This window comes from Mytilus edulis, chromosome 9 (assembly GCF_963676685.1).
Source record: "Mytilus edulis chromosome 9, xbMytEdul2.2, whole genome shotgun sequence".
Classification (NCBI taxonomy): Eukaryota; Metazoa; Mollusca; class Bivalvia; order Mytilida; family Mytilidae; genus Mytilus; species Mytilus edulis.
The window spans coordinates 36,346,741-36,368,461 of record NC_092352.1 but is presented as its reverse complement, the minus strand read 5'-3'; the positions used below and the strand labels follow the sequence as shown (position 1 = coordinate 36,368,461).

The window sequence follows — 21,721 nt, the reverse complement described above, 5'->3', positions numbered from 1 at the left end:
GAACTTGTCGAGTCGATATTTATTGATTAAATAAAGGCAACAGTAGTATAATACCGCTGTTCAAAACTCATAAATCCATGGACAAAAACAAAATCGGGATAACAAACTAAAACTGAGGGAAACGCATTAAATATAAGAGGAGAACAACGACACAATATTAAAATGTAACACACACAGAAACGGACTTAGCATTAGACAAAATCCTATGAGAATAACAATTTGGGATAGATAAGTACCGTGACACGTCTTATAGTAATGGGAATTCACAGTCAAAAATAAAAGAAAACAAACGACACCACGGAAACACAACGTTAAAATGTAACACACACAGAAACGAACTATAATATAACAATGGCCATATTCCTGACTTGTTACAGGACATTTTTAAAGGAAAAAATGGTGGGTTGAACCTGGTTTTGTGGCATGCCAAACCTCCCTCTTTTATGACCATGTGAAATATAACATTGAAATGACAACACAATATTACAGGACTACATAACTCAGGTGATATTTAAATAATGTTTAACTAGTTCTATTTTAACAACTTCTATCACAAAAAAATAAAGAGTGTTTTTTTAATTTCAATTTCAATTTGGTGTTGCAATACTTTTTCCATGTGTATATATTAGAGTGTACTACGGCTTGGAAATATATTGGGAGCCATTAGGCATTTGAGCTGGCTTTCTGCTGGGAACAGTATTTCAATATATATATATATATATATGTTCCTGCTTTCTGTAGCTGCTAGCAAGTGATCAGGAAACTGACTTTTCATTGGTTGTGTAATGTGATACCTTCACATATATTGTTATTTTTATAGCTTTGAGATAGATAGTAGGGCATATAACTAACATTATTATGATGAAATAACATTGAACAGCATCTATATTTAACGATTTTTTTTCTTGTTCAAATTGTAAAAACCTCTATAGCTTGAGGGGGCTGCGACCCCCTGACCCCCGGCCTCGGTATAAACAGAAGGCAAGCTACGCCACTGGTCATGCACAGCATAAAACACAAAAAACAACAAAGGAACAGGAATTGTGTTTTCCTTTGCAAATGACGATGCTTCTGCAATACTGCTATCGGTCTTTTTGCAATTTACTATGAGAAACTCCAGGACCAGACTTATAAAAAAGTACCAGTAGGTGTGTCGATAAGATATCATTACAAATTATTAAGAAAAATGCCCAGTTGTTTAAATCAGTACGGTAAGCGTAGACTGAAACTGTGGCGGGAACTTTTGAAAGAAACAAGGCAAAAAACAAATACTGTCCATTTCTTAATATATGAATGAATCACAGAGCTTTTGTGTTTTCTCATAACTTGAGTGCTGGATATTTCCTTTATTTTTAAAATTGCACAGTATTATGAAGGATCATTAAGAAAGTAGAAACATTTTGACAGACATATTTTTTTTCGGATTTGTTCCGCGTAGATTTTTAAAGATTTTTAAGTAGTGTCAATTACAATTAATGACATGTTACATGATTCAAGATCCGATACCAGGTCTTTCACGATCAGGCCGGTCCCAATGTTAGACCAGCATTATATATTCTTTCACGGTCATCTTTCTCGACATACCAAACGATATAGCCGTGGACACGGTCAGAAGATATAAAACAGATATACTACCAAAAAGACAATAATGCTTTATCAAGGTAAGATCAGGCAAAATGTCATTTTTACTGGACGTGCCAAATAATTTATTCATTAAATTTTTATCATAGTTTCGCCGTTAGACAGATGCACAATTGATAATTGACGAGGCCTGTACGGTTGGTATGATGTTTACATCTGAATTGACGTGTGTTAGAATGACTCACTTTTGAAAGTACATTTCCGTTGAAATGCTGATACCACAAAAACTTTGATTGATTGATAGTGAAATATGCGTTTTTGATGAACTAACTAGAATACACATGGCAACAAATAAAAAGTGTGTATTTGAAATTAACTTTGCAATCAAATTTCTATTATAATCCTATTCAATTGTTTTTTTATAATTTTATCTACACAATTGCATTTTCTAACATCTGCATAGAAATTTAAAACGCTTTTATTAAGTACTTTTATCAAATTCATAGATTTTATGTCAAACCATATTCAGGGGGAGATAATCAGTAAAACTTTTATCAATATGGTTTCTGTAAGCCGAGGAGAGGTAATTTTGACTGAGCCCGGGCTCTCGATTTTACTCAGTCTTGTATTTCCAGAAACATCTATATTGGATAAAGATAATCATACACATAATATGTCTCTAATATTTCATTTGCAAATCATATAATAACTTAAGGATAATCCGATGATAAAATATAATAATACAAGCGTTTTACTTTGCGTAAACGCAAATAAAATGGATTTTTATCTAATTCGAAAAAAATAAAGACACTCAGGACCGCACTGTTACAATATATCTCTGTTCCTCATCTCTGTGTATACTAGGTTACTATAACCATAGATACTATGGCTGTTACATCTATGTTATAACACAGTGAGTTATTAACAGTGGCGGATCCAGCCATTTTAAAAGGGGGGGTGTCCCAACCCAGAGTAAAGGGGGGGGGGGGGGTTCCAACTATATGCTCCCATTCAAATGCATTGATCGGCAAAAAAAAGGGGGTTCCAACCCCCGGAACCCCCCCCCCCCCCCCCCCTGGATCCGCCACTGATTAAGTAGTGGTCAGTCATCTCTAGGAACAGTATAATATAGACATTAGACATTAGACATTAGACATTATTTTATTTTTCCAATCATGGGCCCTTGTCAGGCAAGATACAAAAACATCATAATACAATGATTATATAAACATTAGTGAAATACACAATAAGTAATACACAAATAATAAATTGATAATATGAGTAATGTAGGATATAATTATAGTAAGAGACATTGAGTGCAATGAGGCCGATTTAATATTAAAAGGATATGATATTAAGTTTATTTTAAAATACTTTAAAAAACTAAAAAATAGCAAAAATAGAACCGGGAATATAGTATCTCAATCTGCAGTAGTTCTCCTCATGACCAGTGCACAGTAGTGAGGGACTTCATCACAACAATGCAAAGGTCATCAAGGGGGGATCCTTCAGAACTAGCTACAGATACATGAGATTACTCCAATAGTGATTCTCCTCATGACTAATGCACAATAGCAAGGGTTAACATTGCTACTGGACAATATTCATCAAGGGACGGTGCTCTAGAAACACTATGGAGAAAATATAAAGTTCAAATTACAAGTAGTAGAGGGAAATAAATCCCATTAAAACTTTTCATATTTCTTAATGAACATGCATAATTCTGATAATAAATTCTCATCTTCATTATTCATTAACCATATCAGTTTTTGTTTAGGGTCAAGATATTGAAAATTCTTGCAGCAATTATTTATCATTGTTATCATGTCTTTCCTTTGATCTGATAAACTATCACAGTTAAAAAGAAAATGTGTTTCATCTTCGACCTCATTACTACAACATCTCTTACATACTCTATTGTGTCGGGGAGTATTACTATATCTACCTCTCTCTATAAGTAAATGGTGAGCAGATATGCGAAATCTTGTTAGACTCCGTCTATCTTCAAATTTTTTAACAATATCAAGATATTTTTCACAACCAAAATTTGCTTTAAACGTAACATATGTGCAAAGTTTTCCTTCTGAGTGAGTTTTGAGATTCTTTTCCCAATCTTTTAACATGGCAATTCTTAGTTTTCTGTTGTCAATTGGTTTAGCCATGTCTGAGGATATTTGATAATTATTAATCAGTGAAAGAAGTTTTTCAGATGACATATACCATGATGGTTTCTTTGACTCATACAATTTCTTTGATTCTATAAATGCATTATATAACAATGGAAAGTTAGTGTCTGACTTTTCTAATCTGTAATAGTATTTAGTCATTGCTTTAATCATGTTAAAATATATTGGTAGTCTTCCCAACTCAGTTAATACTGCAAAATTGGTGCTTTTTTTTGGAGCTCCAAGAATAAATTTACAGAATTTAGTATGAAGTTTTTCAGCAGGTAATTTAGAATAAATATGGTCAAATGAAAAAATTCCATTTCTATATTTAGACGACATAGGATTAAAGGCACCCCATATCTCACAGCTGTATAGCAAGATGGGTTTGATGGTATGATCAAAAACATGCATGCTTGTTTTGACTGAAGGATGCAAGGATAAAAAATCTTTAGATAACTTAAAATAGGCTTTTAGAGCCTTTTTATACAATTCATCCTGGGCTACTGTAAAGGAGCCAGATGCACAAAAATGTATACCCAAATATTTATATGTTTTAACACACTCTAGTTTGTTATATATGTTTTAACACACTCTAGTTTGTTATATATGTTTCTAATATATGTATACGATATGTAGAGCCCTAGGTGGTCAAGTGGTCTAGCACGGACACAGTGCAGGGCGATTTAGTACCACGATATCTTAGTATGCCGGCTACGGGAGAATGAAAAAATTGAGAAAGCAAATTTACAGATCAAATTAACATTGTTGGGCTGATGTTTAGAGCAGACGAATTATATATATTTTGACTGAGCCCGGGCTCTCGATTTTACTCCTGTATTTCCAGAGACATGTATCTAAGTACGTCTGACTCGTTGACCAGTGACAACTCTACAACAGATTTATCCATCGGATCACTAGCAGTGATGTTGATACATAACTGTGTACATTCTGTATATACAACTCGTCTAAACATCAACCCAACAATGTTAGATCTGTAAATTTGCTTTCGCAATTTTTTTTTGTTTTTCCCTCGTCGGGATTCGAACCCATGCTACTGTGATATCGTGACATCAAATCGCCTGCACTGTAACTGGCGCGCTAGACCACACGACATGCACCTTAATTGGCTTCATATTCCTATATTCCTGGCCCATGCAGTAATCTCAGGTTTATACAATATATTCTCTTGAAAATAGTTCATGCATTTTTCAATTTGCATGAAAAAAAAAAATGAAAAGTTGTTTACAAATTACTACTGAAACCACATGGGAAGGTCGACTATCCATACAAGACTTATATGGATATATAGTCGACCTTCCCAAGGATAGAAACAAGTGCCTGTGGCACTATACTGTCTGACTTCTATTTGTTTTCAAATTTTAACGTTTTTGTGTTGATATTTCCTTTTTTAGCACAATTATAGATAGTAAAATAAAAAACAAGAAGTCGCAAAAAAGAAAAAGCCAGATAAGAAAAAGAAAATAACAGAAATAGAAAATAATGCACCAGAGGTCATAGGTCATACCAGGGCTATGTCAAGCTCCAAATCGTCCGAGTGTATAAAGTTTGAATACAATGCCCAATATATGATATCTACCATTAACACCCGATCATATCAAAAAAGCAAAAACAATAAAATGAATGATATGAAATACGACAACTATCCAGACGAGGTTCATGACTCGTTCTTACTTAATCCAGAGACATCATGTCCCTGCTAAATCTAATTTTAATTATGAACTGTCGATTTTCTATTTAAACGAAGAAAGTTGCTGTATATGGATAGATCGGTAAGAAAGCAAGGATTGTGTAATTCCGATAAGCCTAGTGGTTAAAATATAGGGAGCAAAGGTGGGGTTCCCAAGAGCATATTTTTATAATATGAATTCTATATTAAAATGGATTTTTTTTAATTTAATTAAAAAAATAAAGAAAGTTAGACACATTGTTACTGGTCTTTCCACTTCTAACCCTGTTGAAGAAGTGGTACAGATAACATCCGAAGTCCATGACCATGTCCTTTTAGTCATGTACCTCTGACAAAAGTGAGAAAAAGGTAACAAAGGGACTTTCACACTCATAGGTCGAAAATAAATTGACAACGCCATTGATAAAAAAAGAAGAAAAGACAAACAGATACAGACGGACTACAGTACACAAAACACAACATGGAATACCAAAGACTTAGCAACATGAACCCTTACCAAAAATTACTAGAGTTATCTTAGGTGCTCAAGAAGGGCAGGCATATTTTGCTAGACATGTGGCTCCCGTCGTGTTGCTAATGTACGGAACTGTTGATAGATTCAACATTCAGAGAAAAGGGGACGGGATGGTTGTTACGACACTTGGGACATATCTGTCATCATCTGTGAAACAGATATTTCTGAACGGTCAACCAACTCTTGATGGCGTCCGTAAAGTAAACGAAAATGTCAACTTCACCACTCGGAACTCTTGGCTTAATAGCTCAGTTATTGTGAGTAGCAATCATCGAACAAGTAAATCATGATAGAAATTGCAAGCCCTGTAATACCATATCAACTGGGAGATAAACATATACTCCGTTTGCAGGCATTGCTGGAATGTTGGTACATAGAAATGGAAAGTTCACAATTGGGAAGCTGAAATCATCTCTTTTGTCTCAAAGTTTTTTGTTCAATAGACCCACAATCAGGTGGGTCAATTGTCAATTTCTAGATGCAAGTCAAGACACAAGGCAGACTTATATTAATAAAGCCGTAATTATTGATGAATTGAATCCTCCTTTTGTAATTTTAATCTGGGTATAAAAGCGTCGAGCAAAGCCCATTTTGTATAAAGCACAAAAACACTCCATATTAAACAAGTTTGTACGATCAACACTTCTTCTTCTTCTTTGGTTTATAGCGATCCTTAATTTATTGAAGATTTTCCGCCGGGCGTTGACTATAAAATTTGTTTAATTAATTCACAAGGAAACCAGGAAAAAGAAATAAAATTAACAAATGACACTGTGAGCTTCACCCGACCAAATATTTTCGAAGTTGTTGAGGCATAAATCTAAAAACTCATCACATGTATATCTGACTTATATAAACACTGAAACCAAATTTCAGAAATCCTTGTACTTTAGTTCATGAGAAATTTTAAAAAATGTGACAAACATTTTCAACTTGGCTACTGATGTGTCAAAAGAAGTAAACAGGAGGATTTTGTACCCTTGTATTGATTCAATGCTAAACATATGGAAATTTTATAGAAAATCCACAGCCTTTATCCTTGTACTCTCATATTTGGCAATTTGATAACTGATAGATATAGGATTATTGCATGTAGTGCTAGCATTGATTTTCCTTAAAACAAGTTTATTAATGTAGTTACTGGTTAAAACAGATAAAAATATGGACAAAATCAAGTACACCTTTTGAGGTGCGCTCGATTTTAGTGACTCAGCACGAGGTTTTTTGTAATTTACAGGTTGGTTAGAACTTTTTTTGTAAAAAATAAGCACTAGCACGAAAAGCAAGTGAGTAATCTATGTTTCAAATTTTATAACAAATTCTCTGTATTAAAGGCTGTGGATTTTCTATAAAAATCTTGGTTTATTCGCCACAAAGTACTCTTTTCTATTAAATGCAATGCGGAAATAGTAAATAATAATGCTTAACATCAAGTTTCCCCTTGGTATATGTACAAAATGGCCATTCTCTATTATACATTATATCTATAGTTTTGATACAATTGAAGTTTGAAAAGTTCGTACAAAAATGGCCACAGAAGGGGTCATAAACCTTAACCGTTGGTTTTCCCGTTTGAATGGTTTAACAGTAGTAATTTTGGGGCCTGTTCGGTGTGAGCCAAGGCTCCGTGTTGAAGGCCATACATTGACCTATAATGGTTTACTTTTATAAATTGTTATTTGGATGGAGGAGTTGTCTCATTGGCACTCACACCACATCTTCCTATATGTATAGATGATTGGTCTGACGGACGGACGGATTGACGGATTGATGGATGGACAGACTAGGCAGAGATAAAACAGTATACCCCCATTTTTTAAAGCTGGGGTATGAAAATCAAAATAAATATATGTGCATTTGAAAAATGTCATTTGGATAAAACTATATACACTTGATAAGAAAGTTATTTGAGAGTAGAAAATAGGGATGAGAGCCGATTTTGAGATCATACTCTGAGTCCCCGTAATGTACTGCATGAAACTATGTGTTGTGGCAAATGATTCCAATCATTTAAATTGTACGTGGATAATTAAAATGAATATCTATAACTATTTTTTGATGTTTGCATACCATTTGTCTAAATGAGTGTGGATTGCTATTTACGGTTCTATTATCGAAAGTGGAATTAAAAGGGTTAAATGTGAGGGACTGCAGAAATTTCGTGTATAATTTTGGATAAGAAACACGCCAAATTTCCAGTTGGTACCAATTTAAATCTGTCCTTAATTTCAGTACCTGAACTAAGTTATGGAAGCGGTTGTATGTGCAGCAGGCTTCTCTTTTCTGAACTTTTTAATTTGTTAAAATTGCTGTTTTAGATGTGGATCCCATATGGTTGAGCTGTACTCTAATTTGGTCGGACAAGGGTTTTTAAATACATAAGCTTGGACTTTGTGTGTCTTAAAAAAAATCATATTTACTGAAATATTCTTCTGTTGAGCCAACTTTGTTTTTGGTGTATTTATTGTGTGACACCAATTACAATAAGATATATGAAAAAGAAGATGTGGTTTGATTTCCAAATGAGACAGCTTTGCACAAGAGACAAAATGACACAGAAATAACAACTATAGGTCACCGTACAGCCTTCAACAATGCGCAAAGTCAGTCAGCTTTAAAAATGTAAAACAATTCAAACGGCAAAACTAACGGCCCAATTATGTACGAAATAATGAACGAAAAACAAATATGTTTCATACCATCATATATATACAGGTTCCTGACTTGGAACTGACACAAGAGTCTATATCGAGTTCTGTAGACCTGCAGGAGTTTCAGATTATTACAGAAGGTCATCAACCTTGACATTTTTTGTAGAGTCCGGCACTAGTCACTAGTTTACAGTTTTCTTCAAATATTTCTGATAGATCATTTATACATACATTAAATGAATTTGGACTCATATTATCTATTCCCTTGTTTCACTCCTTTGTAAGTAGAGGCACATGGAGATATAGATTCAAACACGTTTAAGACTAATGAAACTTTCGTGTGTATTTCTGTTACAGCCGATTGCATTGAGTGTGTACATAGAGGTAGTATCTTGGGTTAGCTTGCTTGCATTGACTGATTAATAGGGGCCCTTTCCAGACATGCTTCAGTGATTTCCTTTATCTATCAAAGTCAACTTCTTAAAGGAAAGTCACAACAAACACATTCTAGATTGTGGTATATTTAAGCAATTGAAGAAACGGCACACATGGAAAAGAGAGGCGAATGAAACCAAAGGGAAAATAAGCATATCTTGGAACATAACCTGGGAATGATTTATGTAGCAATCTGCTCAGTCTTTGGTTTTCTATGTTGTATTATGTTTTCTATGTTGTGTCTGTTTTGTCTTTTTTCTTTATTGGCCATGGATTTGTCAGTTTATTTTCGAATTATGAGATTGAATGTCCATTTTATATTTTTCGCTTCTACTTTGTGAATACATTTCACATATTTTCAAAGATCTGCCGTCTATAGATATAGGAAGATGTGGTGTGAGTGCCAATGAGACAACTCTCCATTCAAATAACAATTTATAAAAGAAAATCATTATAGGTCAATGTACGGCCTTCAACACGGAGCCTAGGCTCACACCGAACAAGCTATAAAGGACCCCAACATTACTAGTGTAAAACCATTCAAACGGGAAAACCAATAGGTCATAAGCGAGTAGGGTGGGAAAGCTACTTTATACCTTTTATTTAGCACCAAGCCATCTCCTTTTATTTACGTTTATCAGGGCAAACACAATGATTAAAATAGCTGAAACAGTTTTCAATGTTTAATAGAAACGCAGATGAGAATGCATTTAATAACATATGTAATAAATAGATAGCAAGAACACAGCAGATCATTTTATAAACTATATTAGTTAACATATCATACATGTTGATTCTTTTTTATCACTAGGACAAAATCTCATATCTGGAGTTGATCTTAGATACCATTCTGGCCATGACCCATCGTATACGGGCACGTCTTCTTTCCCACATAAATAGGCAGCAAATGCTATGCAACAAGCAGTAAGACCTAAAACGGAAGTAATAAAATTGAGAATGGAAATATGGAATGTGTCAAAGAGACAACAACCCGATCTAAGAGCAGACAACAGATGAAGCCCACCAATGGGTCTTCAATGCAGCGAGAAACTCCCGCACCCGAAGGCGTGCTTAAGCTGGTCCCTAAACCAAAATATATACTTGTTCAATGATAAACTTCGAAATATACACAAGAAACTAAAATTGAAAATCATACAAGAAATACATATTATAGAACAAAGGATGTGGGGTATTGTTCCAAGACACATATCTCTTCCAATGTGAACATTATTATACATTTACCCGGTAAACGATACCTGCAAAATAACCTTTTATAGATTGTGACTTGGATGGAAAGTTGTCTCATTGGCACTCATGCCACATCTTCCTATATCTATTGACAGCAAATATTATGTCACTAGATGACAGGCAGCGGCTCTTTTCGTTGGACTATTCAAGAAAGGGTGTTCTATATTTTTTAATTACGAATATCTTAAATTCTTTAAATATCTAAAATATTATTGAATGGGTCTTATTTCTGTGACTTTAGTATAATAGAAGGGACACAAAGCAGTGCTTTGCACATCCTCATACCATGGTCATTTCTATTCTCGATAAAAATTGAGATTATTAGCTCAATTTTAGACAATAGAATTTATAGTCACCTCCCGTAAGATTTGTTACAAATGCACACAGAGATAAATATTCTAAGGAAACAAAGTGAAAGATCTAATTGGATTATAGACAAGAAACATTTGCTAACCTGAACCACAAGTGGATACCAATGGTTTTGATAGATCAAGTCCAGTTTCATTGAAAAGTTTTTTAAGCCCTTTTACATCGAGCATTACACCGCTTTCTTTATCCACAATATCTTGGTAGCAGAGATTCTTTGAATCTGGTATATGACCAGGCTCTATACCTATAATAAAACAGAAAAGTAAAACTTTGAGTTACTGCCCACTGATGATACCCCCGCCGAAATATTTCGGTAAACAGATAGTTGAGTGATGAATATGAAAACCCATCACATGGTATAGCCGACTCATACATGTATAAACTCTGAAACCAAATATCAGAAATCCCTGTATTGTAGTGAGTTCCTGAGAAAAATCTGACGAAAATTTTCGACTTGGCTATTTATGTGTAAAATGATACAAGTGTTTAAAAATGGGAAGTTGTTGAGTGATGAAGCTGAAAACGCATCACACGGTATGACTGACTTATATTAACCCCGACACCCGGTGCCAATTTCATAAATCCCTGTCAAGTAGTTCCTGAGAAAAATGTGACAAAAATATTAATGGGACAGACTGACAGAATGGATGGACAAACAGAGGTAAAACAGTATACCCCACTTTTTTAAAGCGGGGTATAAAAAGGTTTCGTATTTTAAAACATACAACCAAATATAAATTGGCCAAACTTTGAATACCGAGATTTTCGGCAAATTATATTACAGTCGGGAACTGCTTACTATAGTATTTGTTTTATACAAAGGAATTCAGTTTACTGACTTCTTCCAGTAAGCACAAGCCGTCAACTGGTTGACTCAGAGTATCCTGTCTGAATTTTGGAGGTGCACATGGATGTGTAAGTTAACAAAGGGAATTCAGAAAAAAACTAGGTTCAATATTGTATATACATTTACAATTAAGTTAATTTGAGACATGCCATTTAAGTTTAATGACGGAGCTGAGTCTTGAAAGATTTGACATTCTGAGAAGAGACAGTTAAGTTAGGCCAGATAATAGAACGATATCCCCGTACAACTTGGTTTGTATGCTGCCGCTGGAGTTCTGAATGCTTAGTCCAGTAGTCGTTAATTCTAAAAGGGCATTCATTTCGTAAAAGCTTATTAATAGATGTATCAATTTTATCTATACTTCAATTCAGATCAACTATTTTCTTCGTTCCAGTTCTTTATAGTCCTGGACGTTTGCTTTTTCTTTAGTCGACTTATTGGAGATGTATGCATTCCGTTGGAAAAAATCGATGACAAAATTGGCTTTGTGGGGGTCTTAAGTGTTATACTATTTTTAGATGTGTCGGAACAAACTTAATATTAAACTGGACCCCTGTTGTGTTCACTTATCGCTACGCTCGGTGCGAAGCTATATATGGAACGGCGGACCAGATTACCTTAATAACCAAATTACCTTCTCTTGCTTCCGGTTTGATTCCCATAAATTGCCCTTCTCCTCGAGCATCCATTAATTGAAACGAATGATCTTTTATGTTTTTCGCAATATCCTCGTATGACTTTACTAAATGAGGACGATAAAGTCCGTGGAATAATGTTTTCGGAACATGAACAACTTCTGATGTCGTCGGTAAATCCTCAGAGCACCATTTCATAAATCCATCATCAAGCACCGACACCATTTCATGTCCAAAAACTCTGAACATCCACCAAATTCTTGGAGCAGAAAAAAACCCGTAGTTTATACCATTATCATAAACAACAATATGAGTGCTATTATCAATACCTAAGTTGCCTACATACTGCTCAAAGTGTTTTACGTCTGGTAACATGAGACCGTAAGGAGAGGATTTATCACAACATTCTTTAATATCAAAATATGAGGCTCCCGGGATATGCTTTTCTTCATATTCTTTTTGACCGTTTCTGTTCGAAGATGGCAAGTGAAAAGAAGCGTCAAGAATCCTAATGTCTTTTGGAACTCCACTTTTCAATACATTATGCAAACATTCAGTTGTGACCAGAGCACTTGCTTTCGTCAACATTCTACAAAAGAAAATACAAATAAAAGGCAAGACTGTAAATGATAAATAAAGTGAACAATCGACTTAAAATTAATGGAACGCTCACTTTGAATTCATTATTGTATTGGCTGTTTAAATTGTAATGCAAGATTTCATGTTTTAAGCAAGGAAATTCTATATAAACTGAAATAGGTTATCAATAACCACAATACTTAAAACTATCAAGAAGCCTGTTCTACCCCATGATTGCTCGTCTTCAATATCATTATTGTGGCATCAATTTTAGGATTGGTTCCATTGTACGGTTGGACCAAACACACGCAGCCTGCATGGTTACCAAATTAATGCCAACAAATATGTTAGTGCGTTAACTTGATTGCAGTTTTTGTCATGAGTTGCACACAAATCTCCATATACAGCATGTACAGTCAACCACTAAAACAACAACTCAAGAGTACTACACAATTGACGCTTATAGAAAGGACATTTGCAAAGCATTTTCGCTAAATATTATGTGTTTTATGACCATTGCCTTCTTTATTACTGTAGCTTTATTTCATTTGTCCTATTGAATAGGACACTTATATGCTTAGTTGATAACCAAAGAAGACCAAAGACAGAATTGTTCAATGTGTCCTACTGACTTTTCTGCTACGTCTGATGACTTTTAGCGTCTGGTGTAAAACAAGAGAAAGTTCTGTAATTAAAGTGCTTACAGATATTACACAATAAAATAGCAATCTCACTTGATAATAAATTTAGAATTTCACAAATGAACTAAATTAAGGGACATAACTATATGCAAATTTTAACTAATTAAATTAAACTTGCCCAGATTATATTTTATCAAGTGAAACAGCTTTACAAAACTTAATGTACAGGTTTATGCTTAATGCAATATGTTAAATAAACCGAATCATTTCAACTAATTGAATACTTAATTTCAAATGATTTGTATAATAATTTGTTGCTATGGAAACAATAAACTTTTAAAATGAATAAAATCTTTGTCATAATATCTTAACATTTAATCGCGTAAAATCTAATACCAAATACAATTTAAGTTTCAGTGGCGGATTTTTTGACCGATCAATGCATTTGAATGTGGACATTTAGTTGACCCCCCCCCTCTTTGTCCTGGATTGAACCCCCTTTTAAAAATGACTGGATCCACCCATGTGTTTGAATAAATTCGTATGTAAAAATAACCTTGCATATGCTTAAAAGAAGGGGGCAGGACCTTTTTCGGGACGTCGGGATCGGGTGTTTTTAAGCTCGGGAATGTAGGATTGACCCTTTCGGGATCCGAGATTTTTTTTTGGAATTTCGGGAAGTCGGTATTATTATTTTTTTTAATTCGGTACCTCGGAATTTCATGTCTTTAAGCCCGGGATTTCGTGATCAGGACCCCTCCGACCCCCGGACTTTCACTAAACTTTTGAAAATAACTATTTTAACATCAACTATATATTTCTAAACATGGAATAGATTTGTTTTAAATAAATTCTTGAAACGTTTATCAAGTATTTACATTAATAAAAAGCAACGTGTCCTAAGCGTAACCAACACAAAAATAATTAATCTCAATGGAAACGAAATAAAATGATTTTAATCTATGCAAAATATACACAATTAATTTTTAAGTAAAATTCATTCAGCTTTACCAAAAATATAAAGTAATTTAAAAAACGCTTTAATTTAAATGAAAAATATAATTTAACTTACCTGGTGTAAAACAAGAGAAAGTTCTGGTAAATGAAGATGTTTATACTTGTAAATCAGTATTTGATCAAAGTGACCGTTTGAAACCTAAAATTGTTTCCGTACGGGTGTGGTCACATGATCACTGATTTCTTAACTTTCTCCTGTTTTCACCAATTAAAAGTTACCTTCTGTCGCTCCTTTGACCACAACCTATTGTCACTGGTTGGTCAATAATCAAGTCATGGGTGACAGGTGTTATTTACAATTTCACGCATGAGTAATAGGAAAAGATTGTTTAACAAAAGCCTTAATTTACATGTAAGGTACATAATCCAAATTAAATCATTTACATGCCTCTTTGTTATCTGGCTCAATTACGTAATCTAAATATTCAAGTTGTATGTCATTCTTCTTTATTGTTATAGTAAAATTATGAATTGAAAGACAAAATTTTAATATTACAAATGTAAAACGTTTATTTTTATAACATCAGACATAAAAGGGGGCTCGCGGGTCTAAATCGATTTTTTTATTTAATATAGGACTTCGCTATATTTTTCTATAAATGAACTTTATCTTATACTTAATAGAAAAATGAAATAAAAAAAATGGGGTCACCGTTCATTTACGCTCACAATCTGCCATCGAAAGAAGCATACATTTTTGTTAATGTCCTTTTTTCTGTTGAACTAATAGGAGAAATAGAAGTAATATCGAAATAAAATAAGAACTAAATTACAGAAATCGCTTACATTTTACAATTATTTAGTTTATGTACAACTTATTCGAAAACAACGAATAGTTGGCTGCTTCTAATTTGTATAGTTCATCCATTATTTATTTTTTTCTCTCAACAGAGGAACAAAAAATGATACTTGAGATCAAGTTCAAGCTTTAGAACGAAGTAAATCGTGGTACATTGGCGGATCCAGGGGAAGGGGGTTTCGGGGGTTGGTACCCCCTTTTTTTGGACGATCAATGCATTTTAGTTTAAACAATATTTATTCAGATAAATTCATCATGATACGATATAATACAAATATATTCAGGATTCAGAAACAAGCAATTTGCTTTTACAAATCTGTCTCCTTTACAAAAATAATACACTTATTGAACAATACATAAAATAAATAACTGGCATGCTCTGTAATAAATATATGAATATGAAAAAGGTGAAAGAAGAATAAGAAGAAAAAAAAATATAAAAAATAAATGCATTTTAATAGGAACATATAGTTGGAACCCCCCTTTGTCCTGGGTTGGGACCCCCCTTTTTAAAATGGCTGGATCTGCCCCTGTCCATGTATATTAATTTTGTTTAAATTGAACTGATGGGATGTCTTTACCCTTATTAGCTCACTTGGCCCTTCGCGTTTGCGTCCGTCGTCGTCGTCGTTAACTTTTACAAAAATCTTCTCCTGTGAAACAACTGGACCAAATTAAACCAAACTTGACCACAATCATAATTGGAGTTTCTAGTTTAAAAAATGTGTCCGGTGACCCGGGCCAACCAACCAAGATGGCCGCCATGGCTAAAAATAGAACATAAAATGTAGATTTTGGCTTATATCTCTGAAACCAAAGCATTTGAACAAAAATCTGACAGGGTTGTTCTCCTCTGAAACTACTAAGACAAAATGTAACAAAACTTGTCCACAATCAACATAAGAGTATCCAGATTAAAAAATGTGTCCGATGACCCTGTCCGCGATCCAAGATGGCAGACATAGCTAAAAATAGTACAATGGGTAACATGCAGTTTTTTGTTTATATCTCTGAAACTGAAGCATTTAGAGCAAATCTGACTGGTGGCAAAAATGTTCATAAGATTTAGATATATCTGCCCTGAAATTTTCAGACAAATCCGATAACCAGTTGTTGGGTTGCTGCCCCTCAGTTAGTAATTTTATGGAAATTTTGTATTTTTTTGCTATTATCTTAGATATTATTATAGTATCTAATGATATCTTATACTATAAATTATGATTTAACCTTATTTTACATAATTTCCAAAGCATCAGTAAATACAGGTGAGCGACACAGACTCTTTAGAGCCTCTAGTATTACTTTTATACAGGAAGAAAAAAATGCCCCCTCATAATCTAAACAAGATTTCATCTGTCTGGTATGCAAAATTATTTTAACTTTGGTATAATAAGGGGATGCCAAGTCTTAAAACTTTCCAAACTGCACAGGGAAGTCTGTACACAGACTAGTTGTTATGCCCCACCTACGATAGTAGAGGGGCATTATGTTTTCTGGTCTGTGCGTCCGTTCGTCCGTCCGTCTGTTCGTTCGGTCGTCCCGCTTCAGGTTAAAGTTTTTTGTCAAGGTAGTTTTATGATGAAGTTGAAGTCCAATCAACTTGAAACTTAGTACACATGTTCTCTATGATATGATTTTTCTAATTTTTATGCCAAATTAGAGTTTTGAACCCAATTTCATGGTCCACTTAACATAGAAAATGATAGTGCAAGTTTCAGGTTAAAGTTTTTGGTCAAGGTAGTTTTTGATGAAGTTAACTTAGTATACATGTTCCCTATGATATTATCTTTCTAACTTAAATGCCAAATTAGAGTTTTTACCAAAATTTCACGGTCAACTAAACAGAAAATGATAGTGCGAGTGGGGCATCCGTGTACTATGGACACATTCTTGTTTGGGTTGTTTTACCGGGTACCGCAGTACAGTACTAAGACATAAGATAAGTTTCTATCTTACAAACATACAAACGAGTGTGGCTTCAAAATTACAAAGTTACGTTAGGGTGTCAAACAAATCGAGGCGTGTTCGATATACAGGTTACACTACTGTGTTGACCTCAGGTGTTGACACAATTTTATGTTCTCTGACCTAATTGTGTGTGTTTTAAATTAATTAATTTAAATAGTTAATACTTTTTTTAAGCAGAAATGAGATAATGTAAATAGGATTTATTCGCGCAAAAAGTACATAGCCATTCGTTATTAACACGACTATAAAGGTGAAATATGTTTCTCGCCTTTCTGAAAGACAAGAGCATTGGTGAATTACTTCCCTTTTTTTTTTTTTTTTTTTTTTGTGTACATGCATACAACATTGAAAAGAAATGTAAAATAATACCATTAGCTTTGTAAATATTAGCTGAAAGACTATAGAATATTACAGAATGCATGTCACTAAAATATCTTACTAATTTGAATTAAACAAAGCAAATGTTTATAATTTATAAATTTGTAAACATTAACACCGTGTATCATCGTACAGCGGAAATAGATACTAACCAAGCGGACGTGAGCGATTTTTATCTTGCACGGTAACGAAAAATCTTTGATTTGTTCACATAATATCAATGTGTACTTTAATCTAAACATAATTGCTGTCTTAAGAAATGATTTGGTCGTAGGTTAATGATTAGAGATGTCTTATTATTTTCCCAAAACAAGAGGGATTACTAAAAGCATGTGCAAATACTTGTAAAAGAAGTTGGCCCTCGTCTCATCCGATATAATTCTATATTCATTGCAACTCTTTTTCTGATAGGAGGTCAATGTGTGTGTGTAATAAGTATAGCTGTTTCAGTAATTGGCATTGAAATCTTTCATACATATGTTATTATTCGATATTTTATCCCTAAAGAAGCGTTGTGTACGGTGTTAAGCTGACCACATAAATTCTTATGTACGGTGCATAGTAAAGTTGTTGTACACCGTACACAAACACTTTATTTATATACTCGTTTATTACCCAAACAGTTTCAAGGAATGAGTAATCACAGGTAGGTTTATGATTGGTAACTATTACTGTTGCCCTGTATTAGGTTTCTTTCAGATAAAACATGTAAATGTCTCAACAACTGTATCGAAATTGAAAGTGGGTGTTGACTTTCACAACTAAGTACGATGATACACGGTGTTAATGTTTACAAATTTATAAATTATAAACATTTGCTTGGTTTAATTCAAATTAGTAAGATATTTTAGTGACATGCATTCTGTAATATTCTATAGTCTTTCAGCTAATATTTACAAAGCTAATGGTATTATTTTACATTTCTTTTCAATGTTGTATGCATGTTGTTGAGACATTTACATGTTTTATCTGAAAGAAACCTAATACAGGGCAAAAGTAATAGTTACCAATCATAAACCTACCTGTTATTACTCATTCCTTGAAACTTTTTGGGTATTAAACGAGTATGAAAATGAAGTTTTTGTGTACGGTGTACAACAACTTAACTATGCACCATACATGACGATTTATGTGGTCAGCTAAACACCGTACACAACGCTTCTTTGGGGATAAAATATCGAAAAATAACATTTGTATGAAAGATTTCAATGCCAATTATTGAAACAGCTATACTTATTACACACACACATTAACCTTCTATCAGAAAAAGAGTTGCAATGAATATAGAATTATATCGGATGAGACGAGGGCCAACTTCTTTTACAAGTATTTGCACATGCTTTTAGTAATCCCTCTTGTTTTGGGAAAATAATGAGACATCTCTAATCATCAACCTACGACCAAATCATTTCTTAAAACAGCAGTTATGTTTAGATTGAAGTACACATTGATATTATGTGAACAAAACAAAGATTTTTCGTTACCGTGTAAGATCAAAATCGCTCACGCCCGCTTGGTTAGTACCTATATCCGCTGTACGATGATACACGGTGTTTGCGCATGAACAAGTTAATTGTTCTTATTTGAATATCAAACTTGTTTTATGAATAGGAAAAAACCGATGCAAAAATTATTTGGGAGCAGGAATTTCAAATGTTGAGAAATGTACATTGAATATTGATAAAGCAAAACAAAGATCTTCGTTACCCTGTAAGGTCAAAATCGATCATGCCCGCTTGGTTAGTACCTATATCCGGTGTACTGATGATACACGGTGATTAAGTAAATTTGAACTTGCATCATACCCTTGTTTCACTACTCTGTCAATAGAGACATATTCAGATATAAATCGAAACATTTTAGACCAATCAAACTTTCGTATTAGGTATTTCTTTTCACCCAACCAAACAATCAATGTTAGATAGTAAACCAGTCAGTCTGAGCCCACCTAATCCTATCTATGCGAATTGAAAAGTCTTTTATCATACATCGATATTTTGATACAATAAAACACAATGCATTTTTGTTCATTTAGAAAAAAAAATTATAAAATTTTAGACGTATAAAATTATGGTTTCTAATAAAAATTATGTTAACTATATTCTTTGAGAAATACTCAAACTTTCAAAATGAATAAAATATTCAGCCATGAGCCATTTTCCGGCAAAGGCGACGGTATAATTTAGTCGCGGCATTATCAAGTGCATTGTGTATGTCATGATTTTGTTGACAGCCCAAGCAACACATTATATCTGGGACTTTTACTTTTTTACTTTTACTAAAGATTGAAAGACTTTTTGATAAAAAAAATTCTAGCGTTGCACTACTTAAAGGTATCTCCTACCAATACGGTATTTTCTGCTTATCAGCACTTGGGTAAAAAGAGGTCAAGTAACGAAAAGGAAATGTCTGCCATAACATTTGTTTTGTCAGCATTTATCAGTGTTTCTTCTGGACTTCTTGAAGGTATACCACCTCAAGAGGTACTGCATAGTGACGCAACTCTTCAGTTTCTCATGTCGGAGGTTACTAGACTAAGCAATGAACTCAAAGAAGCTCAGGAGAAAATAAGCACCTTGGACAATCAAGTCGGTAAAAAATCTACTCTCGTGATCTCTTTTTTTTTTCTTTCGAGAAATAAACATCTCTTACAATTGCTTTTATACTTAATTCTACTTGATTATAGTTAAAAACTTGTAATATTGTTTATTTTTAATCATAACAAAATAAAAGTATAACCGTCTGGTGTATTCTTTAACAAATTTAAATGTTTCCCAAAACAATGAATACTATAAAAATGACATGTTTAAATGTACTTCAAAACGATTGTCAGTGTTTTATTTTCCAGACAAGCTAACGAATAAAGATCGTGACATTGCGTTCTTTGCCTACCTAGGACCTGGTTTGGTAAACCCTAGTCCTGGAACAACAATAGTTTTCAATGAACCAATGACGAATTCAGGCAACAATTATGATCCGCAACATGGAGTTTTCACGGCCTCTGTCAATGGAACATATAATTTTCACCTAATTGCCGCCTCCCCCGAGAACAGCGACCCATCCCATCAATTGCATCTATACATCACAAAGAACAAACCTGGATCTTACGTGTCATATGGTTGGTTAGATAGAACGACAGACCATTGGGTCCAGACCAGCGCTTCAGCTGTTCTACATTTGTGTAAAGGAGATAGAATTTGGGTTGAAGTTGGGGCAGTCGTAGGCTCACACACCCTTGCAGGACATAGCGATAACAGACCACACACATATTGGTCTGGTTTTCTGATCCATGCTGATTAAACCATTTACCGAATAAAACAACTAAAGATTGATATTGCTGTCCATTTTTATATCAGATTTCATTTCCATATTAGTAAATCACTTGTTTTTGTACTCCCCATTGGCAGACCCATAGGGCCGGGGGCGCCCACCCCTTTTTGTTCGAAAAATTTGGTTGATCATATAGCGGGGAATCACTGAAGCGTGAGTGGAGTGGCCAACAGTAATGTATAAAGATGAATCACTTTCTCTCATGGATTATATACATAAAAAAAAACGTTTTACTTTCTTGTTCGAACAGTTTTATCTTATAGAATCTTGATGTTGCTATTATATGAATAGAGAAAATATCGACAGGATGTATGATCGTTATTAAGTTTTCATAACTGTGTTCAATGTTCTTATATTTTGGCATTGCAAAAAGTCATGTTTTTCTCAGACTGCAAATGGCTTCTTTTCACTGAATCCATTTGGGTGTGTATAGATTAATACTCAAGTCTTGAAGAACATTATCGAATTATTTCGATTCTGATAGGAATATTTAGAAATTTTGTAATACGAAGCAGACCTATAATACACATTCAAAAGGCAACCATTTTGATTTGGTGAATCAAAGACGTAACAAAAAAAATCAACAGTCGAACGATAAAAAATCAACACATGATCTTTATTCGTTTAATACTCAATCTAATAAAAAAAAATATAGATCTCTGATTTCGTTATACACCATATTCTACTTTGTGAATAAATTTGACAGATTTTCAAAGATCTACCGTCAACACTTAATCGACGAGATTCTAGTATTTGGACAAATAAACGAGTATGGTGGAAAAGCTACCTTATAGCTTTTATTTAGCACCATTTTTTTTTATCAGGTTAAACAGGATGATTAAAATAGCTGAAA

At 33.8% G+C, this 21,721-nt stretch overlaps 2 protein-coding genes across 2 annotated transcripts; one reads left to right on the top strand and one right to left on the bottom strand.

Moving 5' to 3' along the window:
• Nucleotides 1–9,800: 9,800 nt before the first annotated feature.
• LOC139488255 (3-mercaptopyruvate sulfurtransferase-like) lies at nt 9,801–12,744 on the bottom strand. Its single transcript, XM_071273748.1, has 3 exons — nt 12,156–12,744; nt 10,760–10,918; nt 9,801–9,988 (listed from the first exon to the last, which is right to left on the bottom strand). The coding sequence occupies exons 1-3, from the start codon at nt 12,742–12,744 to the stop codon at nt 9,831–9,833; spliced, it is 906 nt and encodes a 301-aa protein (XP_071129849.1). The 3' UTR covers nt 9,801–9,830.
• Nucleotides 12,745–19,916: 7,172 nt separating this feature from the next.
• LOC139490305 (C1q-related factor-like) lies at nt 19,917–20,868 on the top strand. The gene is made up of 2 exons (XM_071277140.1): nt 19,917–20,130; nt 20,387–20,868. The coding sequence occupies exons 1-2, from the start codon at nt 19,944–19,946 to the stop codon at nt 20,836–20,838; spliced, it is 639 nt and encodes a 212-aa protein (XP_071133241.1). The 5' UTR covers nt 19,917–19,943; the 3' UTR covers nt 20,839–20,868.
• Nucleotides 20,869–21,721: the final 853 nt, after the last annotated feature.